This window comes from Squalius cephalus, assembly GCF_949319135.1.
Source record: "Squalius cephalus genome assembly, chromosome: 13".
Taxonomy (NCBI): Eukaryota; Metazoa; Chordata; class Actinopteri; order Cypriniformes; family Leuciscidae; genus Squalius; species Squalius cephalus.
The window spans coordinates 22,360,299-22,380,953 of NC_137134.1; the positions used below are offsets into that span (position 1 = coordinate 22,360,299).

At 41.8% G+C, this 20,655-nt stretch overlaps 1 protein-coding gene and 1 long non-coding RNA gene across 2 annotated transcripts; both read left to right on the top strand.

Moving 5' to 3' along the window:
* Window positions 1-6,621: 6,621 nt before the first annotated feature.
* Window positions 6,622-13,015, top strand: LOC307170275. The gene is made up of 3 exons (XR_013823329.1): window positions 6,622-6,668; window positions 7,810-8,349; window positions 12,302-13,015. It is a non-coding gene; the product is annotated as an uncharacterized lncRNA (long non-coding RNA).
* A 1,012-nt stretch (window positions 13,016-14,027) lies between these two features.
* Window positions 14,028-16,062, top strand: LOC307170258 (uncharacterized protein). Its single transcript, XM_079891346.1, has 3 exons — window positions 14,028-14,522; window positions 14,824-15,106; window positions 15,325-16,062. The coding sequence occupies exons 1-3, from the start codon at window positions 14,437-14,439 to the stop codon at window positions 15,742-15,744; spliced, it is 789 nt and encodes a 262-aa protein (XP_079747472.1). The 5' UTR covers window positions 14,028-14,436; the 3' UTR covers window positions 15,745-16,062.
* The last annotated feature ends 4,593 nt before the right edge of the window (window positions 16,063-20,655 follow it).

A 20,655-nucleotide genomic window follows, 5' to 3' on the forward strand; every position in this document is an offset into this window, starting at 1 on the left:
AACCAAAAAATTGCTAAGTAGACAAGTGAAGCAAATGTGGACAAAGAGGACATTGGGCTAAAGACTGTCCAAATGAAGGACAACTGCATCTACCTCCTACCATCCCAAAAGCTCTTGGGCACCAGCAGTGGATGACTGCATAGGATGAAGAGTGTGATGCTCAACCAACCCAACTAACCCAACCCAGTCTCACGGCAGTTTGTGATATGGTCACGTAATTTAATCTATTGATTCACGAGTTCACACTTACATATAATTTGAATGGGTAAGTTTAATGTGTATATGGCGTGCTGTCCGGAGGGAGGGCTCCGAGCTCGGAGTTCAGCCCGAACCCAGAGTACTCCCCCCGTATGTAAGCGTTTAGTACTTGAAGTGTGGAGAAGGGGTGGTGGAGGGATGCTGCAAAAAACTGTCAATGGAATGAGGTGAGACTGCTGAGTATTTATACCTCTCACCATTGATTGCTGAGTGCTTTCCACTTGTGTTAATTATCTGAACGTGCTCCTCCCGAACCTTGTTAATAAAACATCATTTCACGAGTTCACACTTACATATAATTTGAATGGGTAAGTTTAATGCGTATATGGCGTGCTGTCCGGAGGGAGGGCTCCGAGCTCGGAGTTCAGCCCGAACCCAGAGTACTCCCCCCAAAGCTAAAGCAGAGGACAGCCGCCGGACTAAAGATCCCCCAAATGAGTGCCGAGTTGGCGGGCTGGTATCTCAAGAAGGCCTGGATGCTTGACCGGGAAGGCCCGTAATGGTGGCTCCCTGCCCGGCTGGCGTCCCCTGTTGGTCTGTAAACGGGAGCGGTTGTAGTTTACAGAAACAGGAAGGTGGGTGCTTGCCTCTGAGATTTCCTCGCACTGCGTTTCTGGAAGAAAAGAGAAAACATTAGTACTCTACTGGGAAAGTTCTCACTCCGTCCACTGTGAGACCAATGCTCGCTGGACGGAAAGGAAACAGGAAAGTGAGTGCTTGCCCAGGAGATTTTCTCACACTGCATCATTGGATGAAAGAGAAAATGTAAGTGCTCCACTGGGAAAGTTCTCACTCCGTCCGCTGTGAGACCAGTGCTCGCTGGACGGAAAGGAAACAGGAAAATGAGTGCTTGCCCAGGAGATTTTCTCACACTGCATCATTGGATGAAAAGAGAAAACGTAAGTGCTCCACTGGGAAAGTTCTCACTCCGTCCGCTGTGAGACCAATGCTCGCTGGACGGAAAGGAAACAGGAAAATGAGTGCTTGCCCAGGAGATTCTCATACTGCATCATTGGATGAAAGAGAAAACGTAAGTGCTCCACTGGGAAAGTTCTCACTCCGTCCATTGTGAGACCAATGCTCGCTGGACGGAAAGGAAGCAGGAAAGTGAGTGCTTGCCCAGGAGATTTTCTCACACAGCATCATTGGATGAAAGAGAAAACGCAAGTGCTCCATTGGGAAAGTTCTTACTCCGTCCGCTGTGAGACCAATGCTCGCTGGACGGAAAGGAAACAGGAAGGTGAGTGCTTGCCCAGGAGTTTCTCATACTGCATCGCTGGATGAAAGAGAAAATGTAAGTGCTCCACTGGGAAGTTCTCACTCCGTCCGCTGTGAGACCAATGCTCGCTGGACAGAAAGAGGAGACAGTAAAGAAGAGACAGTAAAGAAAGTTTTTTTTTTTTTTTTTTTTTTTTCTTTCCTACTCGATGAGGGTTTGGTGGGCTTTTTTAATATGGAACCGGTTGGTCCTGATGTAGCTTTGGAAAGCATCGGAGGACCATCTCCCAAGGGCTTGAATCTGCTGTTGGGAGAGGCCTTTTTGGGCTGCTGAAGTTGCTGCCCCGATGCGGAATGAGTGACTTGAAAAATTCTTTGCTGGAACGCCTGACTGTTGAAGAACGGATTTGAGGTGTTTCTGGAACCAAAAACGAGTCACGGGTTTTTTGGATTCATCTAAGAACAGGGGTTCCAGAGGAGATTTAGCCTGAGAACTTCTCTATTGCAGATATGCCAGAATTGACTGGTATGGTTGGATTTGCGAAGCGAGGTTAAAAATGTAGATGAAGTGACCTTTTTTGGTTTGGTCAGTCTTACTTTGTTTGATCAAATATGAAATGGTTTCGCCATCTAGTACTGATAAGTCTGAGATGGTGGGATGGATTTTTGGGTCAAATTTGGAAGTGATGGTGAGTTCTGAGCATCTAAGAAAACCGAAAAAGGCTAAGATAAACATGGCGTCGAGTGTGCGAGCGATATCAAGAGTTTGGTAGCCTGTGCGAAGGGCGCGAATACAAATGGTGAGAATGTCTAGCGTTATAGGTTGCCTGGCGTCGGGACGGGTAGGCTGGGATCCTTGAATCCCTTTAATCAGGAGTGAGGTTTGTGAATTGTTTATCTCAGAGGAGGGAGCGCCGTACATCAATTTATGAAAAAACTGGATGCCGCTTAAATAACCTTTGATGGACCCAACTTGCAGGCCCTTAGAGATATTAAGGTAGGAGATAAAAGAGGTGATTGAGAGAAGAGAAAAATCAGGGAAAGGCAAGTTATAAGAGACATGGAACGTTTTAAAACATCTCCAAGCAGTAACATAGGATTGAAGGGTCCTGGGAGATACTGCTTGGAGGATAGTGTCGAGTGATGCGTCAAGCAGAGGTTTTAACGGATGGGAATATTAGTTCTGAATAGCGAGGAACTGGAGTTGGGAATTGATCCGCCTCTGGAGCCAGCATCCTGAATTTCTGCAGACTGCGCAAGTGATGTTTTTACAGCCCAGAAACACCCTGCTGTGAAGATCCTGGTCGAGTGCGCCCCAGTATGTGCACTGGTTCCACTGTGCGACTCGCACGGCACTTTTGGCTGAAAAAAGTTGGTGGTAAGTGTAAAAATGCCCACCCCCATAGGACAGCGCGAGTTCGGCTATGATAGATTGGTAGTCATTCAGTTCGCGCCGCCTGTGGGGGAAAGCTGAACAGATTATTTCAGTGTAGCGGGAAAAAGCAATTGAAAACTCAGAAAATGAAAGAATGCGAGATGAGTGAGTGTTTTTCAGGGTGACCGAGAAATCCCCACAATCTATTTGATGGTCAGGTTCGGCTGAGGGGAGTAGAGAGAGAAGAGAGGAAAGATCTACATCCGCACCTGAAAGGATCTGTGCACGAATGTTTTGGGATACTGGTGGTGGTTCCATGGCGACTGCGTTGGACGGCACGGGCATCGGTGTTGCTGTGAACAGAGAATAAGGTGATTTTTGTAACATAGAGCTGGGAAGGGCATGAGCTGGGTCTGCGAATGTCGGCGGCGGCCTCACGCTTGTATGACCTGTTGTGGCTTGAAAAGGAAAGTTAGTTGCAGGATACGAAGGATTGTGTGAATGAGCTGCAAACGGAGGCGGGCCAGTGCTTGATTGAGCTGCTGGAGCTGCAGGCCACTGAAAGTGGGCGGGGATGTAACCTGTTGGATGAGACTGTTGAAATGGATGTGCCTGTGCTGCTATCGGTGATAGCCCCGTGCTAATGTCTGCGACGGGAGCTGGAGGCCACTGAAAAGGAAAAGGGTTAGAAACAGCAGGAGTAAAAAACTGAGTGGTTGTGGGGAGGCCGCTGGGCCCGGCTACTTGCTGCGCTGTGGCAGCAGAAGCCATGGTGGAGGGCTGGGCCTCATTGAGAGGTGGGAATGCCATAGCGGAATCTGGTGCGCGGCCCAGGCTCGCTGAAGGCCCGTTGCTGCGTCTTGGTGGACGAAGCGATCCGGATCCTGTGCGGGAAGACGATAGTGGTGACTGGGCAGGCGATTTTTGGGCCCTACGGGCTTTGCTCTGCCTGTGGGTCGTCTTGGGGGTTGGCTGTAAGGAAACGAACAGATCATACAGCTCCGCCTTGTTCATTTTCCACGAAGCTTGTATGTCTGAATTCCCCAGTGCTTGTCTTAATCCGGCTACGGTCCATTTCCCGATAGGTGGGATCGTCGGAACGGCCGAGCGGTAGGAGGAAGCTAGAGAAGTAGATGGAAGTCTTGCCGGGGGCGGTGAAGACTGGCCACGGCGCCTTGGTGAGCGCAGGGCTGTTCGGGCCGGTGTGCGGCCGCGAGAAGAAGCCTGGCGCTCAGGTGCAACATCCGGCGTAGGAGGTATGGTCGTGGGACCGGTGGAATGCGCAGGTGCCTCCCTGGCAAAGTTTGCTTCTTCGTCAGAGGAAGAGCTTGGGCGTTGAGACATGGCTGCAGAGCTGAGAAGAAGCTACTAAACTGCTGCAAAAAACTGTCAATGGAATGAGGTGAGACTGCTGAGTATTTATACCTCTCACCATTGATTGCTGAGTGCTTTCCACTTGTGTTAATTATCTGAACGTGCTCCTCCCGAACCTTGTTAATAAAACATCATTTCGTGACACAGACAAGTTTATTTCGTTATTTTGGTGATATCAGCACGTTTTTAAACTGATGTATTTCAATGGGAAGCATCTTTCGTGATCACAGCACGATTCTTTCTGCCTGTCAGTCTTTCTGTTTGTCGATATTAATCAGACTAGCTCACGTTCAGTCACTGCATTGTATCTGTCATCTCCATGGAGGCTTTGCGTGTCATTGCTTTCTAATTCAAAACAGGGTGATTAAACACTGTCTGTCACGTGATGTGCTATAGCAACATATATACTGGCCCTGCTAATCACCACAAATACTTACCGCTTGCTCCATTACTGTAAATCTGTTTTTTTTATGAATGAACGAATGACTCTCTCACCCGTTGCTTTAGCCTATAGTTTTTTTTTCGTCAATAGCCGCTTGCACCCCCTACTGGTGAGTTCGACTAACAGCTATGGAGATCATCAATCGGTAATCTACTGATATCCCTGCTGTTCCCGGATGTCAAATGTTGAATTTTATGTCGAATTTGAACCACTGAATTTGTGGAAGCGAATTTGGAAAGCGAAATAAAATGGACCGAAAATTGCCTTTTGAATATTATAGGTTGTATTTTTAAACATAATTAATATTTTGGAAGTGAAATCTGAAAGGTGAATATGGATTATTGAATTCTTAATAATGAAAACATGTGTTTATTGTTATGAATTGAAATATTCACAGCTTAAATATTCAACCATTTTGAATTTCAGCCTATAAAAATGCACTTCCCAATCACTTGCATTGCTCGTGAACTGGAGCTCGTCTCATAAATTAACCGAAACTCAGCGTATAAGCTACTTGCCTCACAGATATGAGATATTTTTAATACCATTGTCTCAAATGCAAAACCACAAGTCCCAAATTCAGACAGCACAACACTGAGTACATTACAGAAGGCTACATGTTTCAGAAAGCAACGATTAAGAGTTCTGCCCAGGAAATGACCTTCGGAAGTTTATTCCAAAGTAGGCCTACATTAACCCCTAAGTGTCACCGTCCCGCTAGTGGGACGTTTAAGTTTACTTCAATATATTACAATTAAATCCTAATCTAATCATGACAAACTATATATCGTTGGACAGGATTAAGACTCCTAAATAGATACAAATTATGTAGGAACAGAAATAGATGAATTTATGACAAGAGTGCACCTAAAAAAATCTACATAATAACAGGAGTTCTGACCTTTGTCACAAAAAGTCGACGCACACACTTTTAATAATTGAAACGTAGGTTTTCATGATAAAATTTCATAAGAAAACATATAATCTAGTATTTGTCAATACAAAAATATAAAATACTATTATCTTCTAAAAAGTATAATATATATATATATATATATATATATATATATATATATATATATATATATATATATATTATCCTCTAAAATATAATATCTTTTTTTATCGCCTTTTTTATTACATTACATATTTTAGTAGTTATCATAAATTAGGTATCATTTGAAAGCTTACAATCTCAGAATTCATCCTGTGAACACCGTTTTGAAATTGGACATTGTGTTACCATAGAAACTGTAAACTAAATTATTTTATCAGGCTCATCCCCTTTTGGGCATCATTATGTTTCATAATTTATGATCAAAATATTTTCTAATCTTGACAAAACACATATTTTCAGAAAGGTTCCATATTTTGTGACAGAATTGATATTTGGACAGAAATGTATTAATTTGTTATGGCAGAATGCATACAGTTAAACTCAATGGAATTCAATGACACCCGGTGGCTTTTTTTGGTATTACGCCTAAACAAAATCTCATGGGAACTTCAATTTTTGTGATATCAACTTCAAATTTGGAACACAACTTGGTTAGATATATGGCTTTGAATTTATAGTAATTTTATAGTAAAAAATATTTTGTAACATGTATATTTTATATAAAAGAAAAATATTAAATAAATTATATTTTATTTAATGTAAATTTAAACTTCCATAACTTTTTCATACTTTCATTTTTTGAAGTGCTTTCACTTCAGCATTAATCTGCTATTTTTTCCCTTTAAAACAAGACCAAACTTAGGTCTATACTCCAAAGCATTCTTGAATTACAACCATTTAAGCTTGAATAGTGCATTTTAATGTCCATTCTCAAAAAGGGGAGTGACAGTTAAGGGGTTAAAAGTAGCTGCATGAGCAGTTTGAAAGGAATTCAATGTGGATTCCTGTTTTCCAAAAAAAAAAAAAAAAAAGAACATGTATAAAGCTCTGTGCTGCAGACTCAGAAAGTTGCTCACATCGAAGGGAAATCAGATTGGTTGCAGGTAGGCCATTTTTCCTTATTTTATGGTCTGATTCAAGAAAAGTAAATTTGTCTTTTCTTTATTTGTGCCACAGATATTTGCTTGACCATGAAACGTTTTCATGTGTGTTTTTTTTTTTTTATGCTCACTGAGGTAGACCTCTAACAAGTTAGCATGAGGGTGGTGAAAATTTACATTTGTTTAAACTAACAATTGGACAATTACATTAAGCTTACATTAAACAAGGATTGTTTTGACAATGGTGTCGTCTGTACTCTGATCTCAAAGTAAAAACTTCTCAGTTTTAAGCATATCATTGTCGTGTAAACGTACTCTAAGGCAGTTGCTAGATTATCAGCAGGAGCAGTTCAGACTAATATCACATAATTTACGAAGCGTCTCATATTGACGCTAAGGGTGCTTTGTGCGTCGGATATTGACGAACTTCCGAAAGCGTCAGTTACATGACGCCTAAACCTACCCATAACCGAAGCGTCACATATGGACGCTAAAGGGTGCTTTGAGCGTCAGATATTGAAGCTTGTTTGAAAGTGACGTCTTGGGGTGAGAATGTGTTGCAATTTATGTATCTGCGATGACTGGTTGATAAACCAAGGAATGCTAGCCCTCCTTTTTTTCCTCAACACTAACCGCTGAAAGTACTCTGTAATACTAAACACTAAGTAAGTACTCAATGGTGATTGCCATTTTTATTTTATTTTTTTATTAATGGAGGCAAAAGTCTCCAGCTATGGATTTGCCTTTGGATTTCCCCTTCTCTATTCCCTCAAAATCACCAGTTTTCCCTATGGCAGATTTGGCATGTTCGGGGAAGAGCAGCGGTGGTTTAGATTCAGTAGTATTTCATGGTGTTACAATGGTGAAATTACAGACAAGAAATTAAAATTCTGATGCATGAAATGAAACCATAACTGGGAATTTTATTAACATTAACATTAACATCGTCCTTCTCCCCTTTTCCACCTTATTTTATAACTTTGTATAGGCTGTGCCTTCCTTGCCTCCACTCATGAGCTGCCACTGACGTTTAGTGACTTGAGACTTGACTCGTCCCGTCTCAAGTTTTCTGATATTTGAAGATTCATTACAGGGATCTGACCAATAATTTATTAACTCTTTCTTTTTTTTGTGAATCTTGTAGACCAGACCAAAGACATTCCAAACCGGAGAAACCAAAAAGGTCTTTAGTCTAACTTCCCGTGCTGCCTACAGACCTCAGAAGATGCCTCTTGCCCTTGCAGATTCGTTTGTGAAACTGCTGGAAAAAAAGCCTGCTCTGACCTCAGTTCCAATTATCATTTTGTTAGTGGGTTTGGAGGCAATTATGGATGTCAAATTTTCATGCCCCTGCAGAGTTGAGAGGAATTTCTTTATATCAACTTCAATCTTTTTTGTCCCCGCTTTCATTGCTATGGTAATAATGTTCCTTTTGTTGAAAACAGAGGAAAATGCTAGCTTTTGGGAAATTTTTGCAGTTTGTTGTATCCCATTTCTTGTGTGGATCTGTATATGTTTAATAGATGGTGATTATCTTGCATGTGGATTAACAGACTGGAATGGACACTATGCCTGTGATAACGAACTGCATCCATTATGTTTGAATTGGTGCAAACCGATGGGCCAAGCAAAAAATGAGACTAAATTTTATGAAAAAACACGGACATTTTTTTTTTTATCACAGGTAAGCATCATGGGATTTTGGCCCAATTTTCCCTTATACTGTATGTGACAGGTTAAGACTGCATTATCCTGTTTCACAACTATTTTAATTGTCTACATATGTTTTCTATATTTCTTAAAGAAAGTTACAAACAAATGAAGTATGCTGAATATTTAAAATGTTTTTATTGCATTTCAGTTAAGATAATCATCCAAGTTTCTAGACAGTAAACAAAGTTTTAAACCAAAAAAAACAAAAAAAACATCTCTTTTATCAGCTTTGATTTAATTACATATAAAAATAAAAATGCGTGTGCATTTTCTTCTGATCATGACAGCAGTAATTCATGAAATGCTGATCAAATGATAGAAGAGTGTTATAACCGGAATTTGTCCAGACACATGTCTGTAGTGGTGCAGTGATGCTGTACTGTCATAGATAAAGTACACCAGATCACAGTAGTCCTTTGTCCTGTGCAAAAAAATTATATATATATATATATATATATATATATATATACACTGTTAATTATTTCACTGTAAATTTACAATAAATTGCAGGTTAATAATTGCATGACTTTCACAGTAAGTTACCGTATCATTTTTACAGTAAATAATTGTGAAATGACAGCTGTTTACTGTGACTTCACAATAACAATGCCGTCATATTACTGTGATTTAGCAGTAAGCTGCTGTATAATTACTGTATTTTACTGTGCAATTACAGTTAGTCTATCATATTACTGTAATTTAACAGTAAGCTGCTGTAGAATTACTGTATTTAACCATGTCTATAATGTGATTTAGCATAAATGATGGACCAAACAAAACTGATAAAAACAATGGTTTAACTTATTTTTTTAGAAGAAAAATACATTTTAATAACAGGAATAAACACTGTGTAACATGAATGAACACTGGGTAACATGAATGTCTGTCAATATGTGTGTGAATGTGTTTACCATTATGTGATAATGGTACTTGAAAAATACAATTTAATAACAGGAATAAACACTGGGTAACAGGAATGAACACTGGGTAACAGGAATGTGTGTCTATGTGTGTGCACTGTGCATGTGTTTACTATGTGATAATGGTACTTCACAACGTAGGAGCTGAAAAGAGAAATAAGGAGAGAGAGAAGAGAGAGTGAGAGAGGGAAGAAAAGACAAAAAGGTGGGAAAAGAGAGGGTTGCAGGTGTCTCGCTCCTTCCCTTGCAGCAGGCACCTGCATAGTATGGGTTCTGTCCACTATCTACAAAAGATAAGAAAGACAAAAAGTTTAAGTTACTCTGTGGTGCAAGTACCTGCAAGTATGGTACACGCATTGTAAAACTAATCCTAAAATGTGTACAATTTAAGAAATTACAATTGTAAAACTCAAGATAAATCATGTGAATAGTACTATATCAATTAATATTAAATCAACAAACCAGAGGACTCTGAAAGTAACATGATTGAGGTTAAGCAAAAATTACATGACATGCGTACATAGTAATGCAACTCAGTAAGCCAGTAATGTGATGTAAATTTACACTTAAAACTATTGTAAAGTACGTCTGTAAATTTGACGTTTTTATTCTAACCTATCAATAACCTATAACATTGAAAAGGCATGTTTAATTCAAATAAACGTAAGAACAATGAATTTTAGACATTTTGCAGCCTGTCTAAACTCGTAGAACAGATTAAAGGGATAGTTTACCCAAAACCCCACCCTCATTCCAAACACGTTAGCCCTTCGTTCATCTTTGGAACACAAATTAAGATATTTTCTGAATCCTCCATGGACAGCAATTTTATTACCACTTTCAAGGCCCGGAAAGGTAGAGAAGATTGTTAAAATAGTCCATGTGACTACAGTGGTTCAACCTTAATGTTATGAAGCGATGCAAATATACTTAATAGTGCGGAACGCACAAAAAGTATTCTCGTCGCATCATAGCAATAAGGTTGAACCACTGTAGTCACATGGACTATTTTAACAATGTTTTTACTACCTTTCTGGGGCTTGAAAGCGGTTATAACATTGCAGTCTATAAGCGGGATCAGAAAGCTCTCGGACTTCTTAAAATTATCTTAATTTGTGTTGAACAAAATTCTTATGTGTTTGGAACATCATGAGGGAGTGTAATTAATGAGAGACTTTACATTTTTGAGTGAACTAACCCTTTAATAGCTTAAGTAAACATCTTACTGCATAACTAATTCTAGCTTAAAACAGAGACAGTGTTTCGTTAGTCTGTTCTGAAGTTGGAACACAACTTACATTAGACTGACATCCATTCAAAGTCAATGAGCTTCCTGATCAGTGTACAGACTTGCTGGTTTATGTGTCCTCTCTGCCTCTTTGATTTTGTACCTGTCTCTGGGTTGATGCCCAAGAAGCACATATAAACAAAAAGACAGAGAAGAAAGATGTTAGTTTAATTCAAGTGGGATTAAAAAGGTTTCAGTTCCCAGTCATCACCTTCAGTGGGTCACTGCTGTTGCAGTACTGAGCAAAACTAAAGTTAGCTCAGTTTTAACAAGGTGACATTACTTGGATTAAATTAAACAGCAACCATTTAAATAACTTAACAGCAACTGAAAAACATTTACATCACAAACACACAGTCAAGAATAGTCCTGCAACAAAGTAAGTTAGATGTGTGTGATTTACCCAGGCAATGCATTTGCACACAACAATTTACATCATTTACACGTACTGTTTGCAGAGGATGGAGGAAGAGCCTGTTGCCAGTCCATCTCCATGTGGCTGTTTCTGCTTGCACTCTTCCTCCTAGAATTATTACCCGTTCACAGACAAAATGGCTCCTAATATCTCCAGATGCCGACCTGTTTTACTTTAGAATAGCACAGCTAACGAAGCTCCACTAATTCAGTGATAAACACATTTATTTTCCTATATCTTTTTTATGATAAAATGCACTTTATTTTTTCTGTTGACGAGACAGACAACGGCTGCTCCGTTTCACACACGGCAGAAAAATATGGACGACGCCCAGCTAGCTAACGTTACTAATTTGAGATTAATTTATTCCACCTTTGCACAAATCCACAACACCATAATGTGTCTAGTTGATCATAACTGTCATAATACACACATTAAGGCCACAGCTTACCTTATAACTTTATTTCCCGGTGGTAGAAAAATGCTGTGGGAAAAGAGAAAACGCTGTTAGAGTAACGAACGTTAACTAAGAAAAGCATTAAGCAAAGGTAAAGTTCAATTTTGACGGTGTAGCTAACGTGAAGCCTCACAGTTAATAACTTAATACGGTACTACTAATACACTTATTAACACAACCAACGTCTGATCATTCAAATTTGCGCGCTCAAACCTAGACGCGAATCTGCTCCAGCTAAGTTACAAAAACATGAAACAGAACTTAACTAACGCTAATTTGGTTCATACTTTTAAATAACATGCAATTTCATATTAAAAACAGTCATCAAATTGACAAAGTTTGAAATTAAACACTTACCGCACTGAATCCGTCGAGTGAGACCATGGAGGAGATCAGGCCAGGGAGCTCCGGGGGAGCTCAGATGACGCAGTTGCAGCGCGAAAATTACGGAATTCACAGTAGTTTCTTGTAAAAGCCCCGCGCCTGCATTATTTTCACAGTAAAAGTCTAAATACGGTATTATATTGTGAAATATCACAGTTAAAGCCTGTGAAGTGGTAATAATGTAATTACCTGTGAAATATTACAGTTATATATTGTGAAATCCTGGAAATATTTTACAGTGTATATATATATAAAAATCAAATTAAAAACCCACAACGCACCACCAAAACCAACAGCTACACACACTTCAAGCTTTGTGAATCTAATAGTTACATCTTCAAGTGCAAACATACTCAGCATATGTACCTGAAATAACTGCATAGAAATTGTTGTTTATTTAAATGTTCTTTATTTATTGATATTTATTAATATGTATATATCTTTTTTTTATATATCAAGGCTATAGGGTATGTTTCGGCTTTTCTCCTCTGCATCATTGCAATTATTTTGGTGACTTTTGGCTGCGGCAAATGTGGGACATCAGTGGGACAACGCACTGATAACATTCCGATGAGCAACATTGAAAATCCAACTGAGGATGCAGGTCTCATAAACGCACCGGCTACAACCTGATGCCCTGATGTTAATAACAGCAAATGCCATCAGCTTTTGTGTGTCTTGTGACCTTACAAAGTATAATCTGATAATTGTATTAACCCTATTGGAATTAATGGAATTTGATTAAAATGTGTTATGAGGGCTAAACAAAAATTTTATAGATTACATTTTTACTCTCTTCCTCAACCAAAGCTATGCCATCAGGTTACTCTCAAAACTTTATAAAACTCTATAAAATAATTAGATTTCTTTCACATTGTGCTTAATGCCTTTTTAACTGAGTGTTTAAATGGATAGTTCAGACATTCTGTCATCATTTATTGTCATGTCATTATAAACCTGTGTGACTTTCTTTTTCACTGTGAAAAAACCTATGCATTTTTGTAGTTTTGGATTAACTATCCCTTTAATAATCATATGTGAAGATAGCCATTGGTTCTCATTTTTTCTTTTCTTTTTTTATATTTTTTGTGTTTTTTGTTGTAACTTCCTAAAGACTGAATGATATTGTACCATTTTAAATATTAATTTTACATTAAACCTTATTTCAACTACATCCAGTTCATTCTCGTTTTTCTCACATGACAAGAGCTGACAGATATTGTTTTGGTGTTTAGATATTGTTTGATTCATAAATTTTTGTTTTAACAGAGCTCAAAATTGTAAACATTTGTAAAAGTAAAATGCCCTTTACACAACACCATTTTCTTTTTATTAGTTTTCCACCCATTTTCACTCCCAAGGCGTCAAAACTGAAGCATAATGAAGACGCCAAAGGCTCCCCTCGTCGTCACTTTTTGGACGAATTGTGAACTCCACTGCTTTCAATGGGAAACCTGTGGCATCAACAACTGATGCAAATTTTATCAGTAGGATATTGCGCTGAAGTCGTCTCATTCCGAACACATTGCAATATTTGGCATCAGTTTATGTGTGCCAGCCAGGTGTTGGTAGTTGTAAATACGCTGTCCTAATGTTTTTTAGGATGTCTTTTTCTGTTTGTTGATATTACAGTTTTTCCCAATTGCTAAAACACAAAAAGTGAATGCCCAGATCAAAGCGTCAAAACCGTACCGTTTGCATGCATGTCTTACACACAGGCACCAAATGAATAAACACATTGTAGGCATTGCACTGCAAACAATTGTGCAACACACGGTGCAAAACACTACACACACAGTGTTGTATGTTACACACTTTGGAAAATGAGGAAACACTTTGCATACAGCACATCCATTCAATAATAAAAACACATGCGACAATAGCAACACCCCCACACACACAGTAAAACACTTAACCGGTAATTGAACACCAATCAGTCACAGCTGTAGCACTATAAATAGAACTCAGGTATGCGCACCTGTCGTGATACAATTGCGAATATGGAGGCCGAAGGACCAAGGGGAAGGAGAAGACGAGGAAGAGACGGGGGAAGAGGGAGAGGAGAACGAGGAAGAGACGGAGGAAGAGGGAGAGGAGAACGAGGAAGAGATGGAGGAAGAGGGAGAGGAGAACGAGGAAGAGATGGAGGAAGAGGGAGAGGAGAACGAGGAAGAGATGGGGGAAGAGGGAGAGGAGAACGAGATGGGGGAAGAGGGAGAGGAGAACGAGATGGGGGAAGAGGGAGAGGAGAACGAGATGGGGGAAGAGGGAGAGGAGAACGAGGAAGAGACGGAGGAAGAGGGAGAGGAGAACGAGGAAGAGACAGGGGAAGAGGCAGAGGAGAACGAGGAAGAGATGGAGGAAGAGGGAGAGGAGAACGAGGAAGAGATGGGGGAAGAGGGAGAGGAGAACGAGATGGGGGAAGAGGGAGAGGAGAACGAGATGGGGGAAGAGGGAGAGGAGAACGAGGAAGAGACGTGGGAAGAGGGAGAGGAGAATGGCACCAACCTGAACGGGAACCAGGCAGACGCACAACTATCACTGACGACATCAGGGCCACTGTGGTGGACCATGTCATCAACCATGGCCTGACTATGAGGGAGGCCGGGCAGAGGGTCCGGCCCAACCTCAGCCGCTTCATGGTAGCCAGCATCATTCGGACATACCGACAAGAAAACAGGTATGTCCTGAATTAACGCCAAAAGACTGCACAGTACCCACACAGCAAATTGTCTAGTGTTAGTGTAGATTTTCCAGTGTTACAGTAATTTAACACTTTTACAGTGGTTTACATATAAACCCTGGGGGAGTGTTACATAATTTGACTGTAACTCTGAGAGTGTTAAATTTGCGTTTTCAAATTTGCTGTGCATCAGCGTTCTGGCTGAATCTGGTTATACAGTATTTCACCACGTACAGTATGACAGTACGGGATGGGGAACAGAACCTAACCATCGACACTAATCATGCATTGTTTGCAGAACTGCCAGGCGACCTGCCGTGGGAGGGAGGCAACGAGTGTTCACCCATGCCCAGGAACTGGCCATTGTCAACCTTGTGGTGGCAAACAACACCATCACCCTGCGCCAATTGCGTGAGCGCATCCTCGAAGACCAGGCAATTTTCCACAATGTGCACAGTGTCAGTACGACGACACTCGCCCGGGTCCTGCGGGAACACCACGTCAGCATGAAACAACTTTACAAGGTTCCATTTGAGAGGAACAGTGTTGCAGTCAAGAACCTTCGCTATGACTATGTGCAGGTGAGTGCCACAGTACCACTACAATGGCAGTTGTGTGTTTACATGGATATATACCTTGCAGTCGCCCCCCTTCCATTGTGGAGGGACACTGCCAACATTTTGGTGATATCCGAATGTGTCCAACCCAATCCACAGTCATTGTGCGACATTGTAGAGGCAGTACCGCTGTATTCAGGAACACAATAGTGACATTTTGGTATATGCATGTTCTGTTACAGACTGTCCTGGCCTTCGATGTGGCAGCGCAGCAACATGAGTACATCTACATAGATGAAGCTGGGTTAAATCTGGCAAAAACCAGACGTCGGGGCCGGAACATCATCGGCCAAAGGGCCATCGTGAACATCCCCGGGCAGCGCGGGGGCAACATCACCATGTGTGCCACCATTAGTGGTCAAGGGGTCCTCCATCACCATGCCACCCTAGGACCCTACAACACTGCACACCTACTGGCATTTCTCGATGCACTACATGCTGTGGTCACACAGGACAGACCAGGGCAGCCCATGTTTGTTGTCATTTGGGATTATGTCAGTTTCCACCGGGCTGCTCTGGTCCGGGACTGGTTTGCCAACCACGACCATTTCATAGTGTTGCACCTGCCCCCTTATTCCCCGTTCCTAAATCCGATCGAGTAATTCTTTTCGGCATGGCGGTGGAAGGTCTATGACCGCCTACCACATGTACGCGTGGCGCTCCTGCGAGCGATGGAGGAGGCATGTGGGGTCGATCCATGGGTGGATACGCCACACACGGAGATATTTTCCCCGTTGCCTGGCAAGGGAAGACATTGCCTGTGATGTGGACGAGGTGCTGTGGCCCGACCCCAATCGACGACGAGATCCCTGACATGGACCTGCAATAGAAACACCTACACCAGATGTTCAATACTTATAGTAGTTCTGCACCTGTACACTGAGTTTTGGTTGTGGAAATAAACACGGTTTACAGACTACAAATGTAGGCAGTGTCTTGAGTACAGTTGACCTGTGTGTTGTGTTTGCTTTGACTGTTTATATTGCAAGTGCATGTGTGTTTCCTATCGATCCGAAGAGGGCCTTTTCAAGTTAGAGTGTTACGTTTTGATTGCAGAATGTTATTTTGCATTGGCAGTTAGATGTTGATCTCCAAGTGCTGTGTCAAGAAATCTTGTGTGTTGAGTTTTGACACAATGAGCCAAATTTTTAATTTTGTGTGTAAGCAATTGAAAAAAACTGTAATCAGATTAGCTCCCTCATATTCAGTTCACTGCATTATATCTCATCTCCAGCGACCATCTTTTGCTTGGTTTAGTAAAACAGAATATTTTCTTTGTTTAATTTAGCTAAAATCCCACAAGGACATTTAGCTTTGATTTCTTTGCCTCAAATCAATGAAGTGCGCAAAAGCAGAAAAGTATTTTAACCAAAGTAGCAATTTTAGATTTAATAATAATAATAATAATAATACATTTTATTTAAAGGCGCCTTTCAAAACACCCAAGGTCACCGTACAAATAAAACAGGGTTTAAAATACATATCAGATAGCAAAAGCATTTAACATACTAAAAGATACAAAAAGATACTCAAAAAGGATAAAAAATTTGGTTTAGTAAAAATAAATAAAAAATCTGGAGAGCGTGACAGTCAGGGAGGGTAACATTGCAGAAAAAGGTGGGTTTTGAGATGTGATTTGAAAATTGTCAATGTATCAATGTTTCGGATGTTGGGTGGGAGGGAATTCCAGAGGCGGGGGGCGGAACGGCTGAAGGCTCTGGAACCCATGGTGGTCATACGGGCAGGGGGGACAGTGAGGCTGATGGTTGAAGATGATCTAAGAGTCCGACTGGGTGTGTTGACGTGGAGAAGTTCAGTTATGTAAGGAGGGGCGAGGTTGTGGAGGGCTTTGAATGTTAATAGAAGGATTTTATAGGTGATGCGGTGTGTGATGGGAAGCCAGTGAAGCTGCTGGAGAACAGGGGTGATGTGATGAGAAGACGGGGTCCTGGTGATGATCCGGGCAGCAGCATTTTGAACAAGTTGTAGTTTACGGAGGGACTTGAGGGGGAGACCAGTGAGAAGTGAGTTGCAGTAATCCAGGCGGGAGGTGACGAGGGAATGGACCAGGATGGCGGTATTATCGGCAGTGAGGGACGGGCGGAGACGGTTGATATTGCGGAGATGGAAATATGCAGAACGGGTAATGTTGTTAATGTGAGAATGGAAAGACAAAGTGCCGTCCAGGACGACACCCAGACTCTTAACTTGAGGGGAGGGGAAGACAGAGGAGTTATCGATGGTGATGGTGAAACTGTTAGCTTTGGCGAGGGTGGATTTAGAACCAATGAGAAGAACCTCAGTTTTATCACTGTTCAGTTTGAGAAAGTTGGAGGAAAACCAAGTTTTGATTTCTTGGAGGCAGTCACAGAGGGAGGTGGGAGGGAGGGAGGAGTTGGGGTTAGAGGAAAGGTAGAGCTGGGTGTCGTCCGCATAGCAATGAAAGTGAATATTGTATTTATGGAATATGTGACCAAGGGGGAGTAGGTAAATGATGAAGAGGACTGGACCGAGGACAGAACCTTGTGGTACACCAGAGGAGATGGGAGATGGCTGGGATGCAAAAGTTTTTAGATGGATGAACTGAGTTCGGCCAGTGAGATAAGAGTGGAACCAGTCCAGGGGTGTGCCAGATAGTCCAATGGATGCCAGTCCATGGAGAAGGATGGAGTGGGAGATGGTGTCGAAAGCTGCGGTAAGGTCAAGGAGGATGAGAATGGTTAGGAGTCCAGAGTCTGCTGCCAGGAGGAGGTCGTTGGTTATTTTGAGTAGCGCTGTTTCAGTGCTGTGATGGGGACGAAAACCAGACTGGAACTGTTCATAAAGGTTATTGTCGGAGAGATGAGAGTGGAGTTGGGATGCAACTGTTTTTTCCAGGATTTTCGAAAGGAATGGCAGATTGGAGATAGGCCGGAGGTTATTGAAGTTGCTGGGGTCTGAACCAGGTTTCTTGAGGATTGGAGTTACTGCAGCACATTTGAGAGATGGTGGAACAGAACCAGAGGTGAGGGAGGAGTGGATGATGTCGGTGAGCAGAGGAGACGTGGGGGAGACAGGCTTTGACCAGGGGTTTTGGAAGGGGGTCGAGTTGACAGGTGGACGGTTTTGATTTTCTGATGAGTTCCGATACATTGGCAACAGAGGGAAGGTGGAAATTCGAGAATGGTTGAAAGGAAGGGGGTCGGAGGGGAACAGGAGGGGATACATTGTAGGAAATGTGAGAGTCCAGTTGCTGATGAATAGTTTCAATTTTACCGTTAAAAAAGTTCATGAGTGAAACACATTGCTCAGCAGAGTAGAAGTGTTGGGGGAAGTTGTCCGGAGGGTGTAGGGAGTTGTTAAGTACAGAAAACAGAGTCCGCGTGTTCCCATCACCAGCTTTGATGAGACCTGCATAGTGTTGTGATTTGGCTGTGTTGATTGAGTCCTTATAATGGAGGATGTGGAGATGGTACATTTCCTTGTGAACGGTGAGACAGGATTTTTTGTAGAGGCCTTCCAGTTGTCGTCCCTTAGCTTTGAGGAGGCGGAGACGAGGTGTAAACCATGGAGCAGAGCGGGTGAATGATACAGTCCGGGTTTTTATGGGAGCAAGTGAAGTCAACAGTGAATGGAGACTGCTGTTGTAGTGGAGAACGAGTTCATCACATGTAGAAGGGGAGGTTATGCTGGGAAGTGATTCTATGGCAGTTGTAACGGTTGTAGGATTAATGTTCTTAATGTTACGGAAAGAGATTATACGTGAAGGTTTAGTTTTGGAAATGGACAGATTCAGTTTAAATGATATGAACATATGATCAGAAATGGGGAGATGAGTAGAAGCGCAGTTTAAAGGGGTGACACCGGAGCAGCACACCAGATCAAGGATATGACCTTTGGAATGGGTGGGGAAATTTATATGTTGCTTAAAATCGAAACTGTCCAAGCATGATGTAAAATCCTTCGTGATAATATGATTGATGCTGTCCATGTGAATATTAAAATCACCAAGCACAATGGCATTAGGGGAGTGTGTGCAGAGGAGGGTGAGAAGAGAAGAAAATTCATCAATAAAATCCTTGTTGGGCTTGGGAGGACGATAGACAGCAGCTACTATAGTTGGTGTTGGTCCAGTAATTTGCAGAGCCACTGATTCAAACGATGAGTATGTAGGAAGAGAAATAGGCGACACACGCAATTTCTCTTTATGAATTATCGCGAGACCTCCTCCTCGACCGGTGAGGCGGGGCTGACAAATGTAAACAAACCCAGGTGGAGTGGATTCGTTTAACTGAGAAAAGTTGTTCGGTTGCTGCCATGTCTCTGTCAAGCATAGAAAATCCAGCTTGGAATCGAGGAGGAGGTCCTGGAGAAGAAGTCCTTTGCCAGTGAGTGAGCGGATGTTGAATAGTCCGAAGTTGACATCACTGCAAACGGAGGTGGAGACATGGTTAGCCGACTTGGCTAGGTTGGCTAACATGCCGCAATTAGCTCGTCTGTTGGGTTTTCTGTAAAAAGATTTAAACTCTTGCTTTATATGTACAGTAATTTGGGTGGCATTCCCCAAATGACTTTGTCTAATTTATTATTTTAATCTGTAAGTTTGTTCATTTGTACAGTGTTTTGGTCATAGACTGTAAAAAAATATGGACGTAGTGTCCTTGACGTCACCCGTAGGTTTCTGAAGAGCAATTTTTAAGCCTAAAGTGGGCGGAGCCGGCCGTCGCCATCTTGGCCTCGTGGCACTCCCGGATAACAGAAAATGGGCAAAGAGGCGGGCCGTGAGTGGAGCTGAGGAGCCTGGCTATCCGAAATCACGCCCACCTAGCTCGACGTGATCGAGTTAGCTCAGGCTGGGTAGGTAATGCTATAACGTTATGCTACTGACAGTACCAAGTCTGCGACTGCACGAGGAGGGTCCGACTGCGGCATGGGCGTTCCAGATGAGCCAAAGAAACTCCCCAATGGGCATTCCTGTAGCGTTTTATCAACCAATCAGAAAGAGTTTATGCCTTCTGGGAAAGGTGTAATTTCCGCTTTTTGGGAATATGGTAAAGGTCTTTACGAGTCTTTCTATGTTAGCGTATTTGTTTCATGAGAAGTTATGTCCGTAAGTATAATTTATTTGTACAGTTTGAGCAATTCCAGCGTCGTGTTAGACTGTGGTCAGACCCTCTTCGGTGACAACGAAAGCAAGCAAGTTAGTTAACGATGGCATGGGTAACGTTATAAATTGAGGCACGACATAAGCCGTAGTTCTAGGTTCAGCTAGCCAGAACGGAGTTAGATTGTTTGGTTTTATATACAATCTATGATTGCTTAGGTAAGTTAAATACTGACAAAACTAGCCATCGTGTTTTTGTGGCAATGTTAAAAACATGTCAGCAACGCACATTGTTTCTTTCCATCTAAACGTCATTCAAAGTAAAGATGTAAGAAACATTATGCATCCGTGTTGCTTGTTTGTTGAACACGTTAGACAACGCAGCAAGTTCAAGCAGCATGTATAAGAATACATTTGAGTTTGGTTAATG

Coding starts and splice junctions, on each gene's coding strand:
- LOC307170258 (XM_079891346.1), top strand. CDS start 14,437: ATGAGGGAGGCCGGGCAGAGGGTCCGGCCCAACCTCAGCCGCTTCATG. Junction 14,523..14,823: donor ACATACCGACAAGAAAACAG/GTATGTCCTGAA, acceptor CATTGTTTGCAG/AACTGCCAGGCGACCTGCCG. Junction 15,107..15,324: donor TTCGCTATGACTATGTGCAG/GTGAGTGCCACA, acceptor GTTCTGTTACAG/ACTGTCCTGGCCTTCGATGT.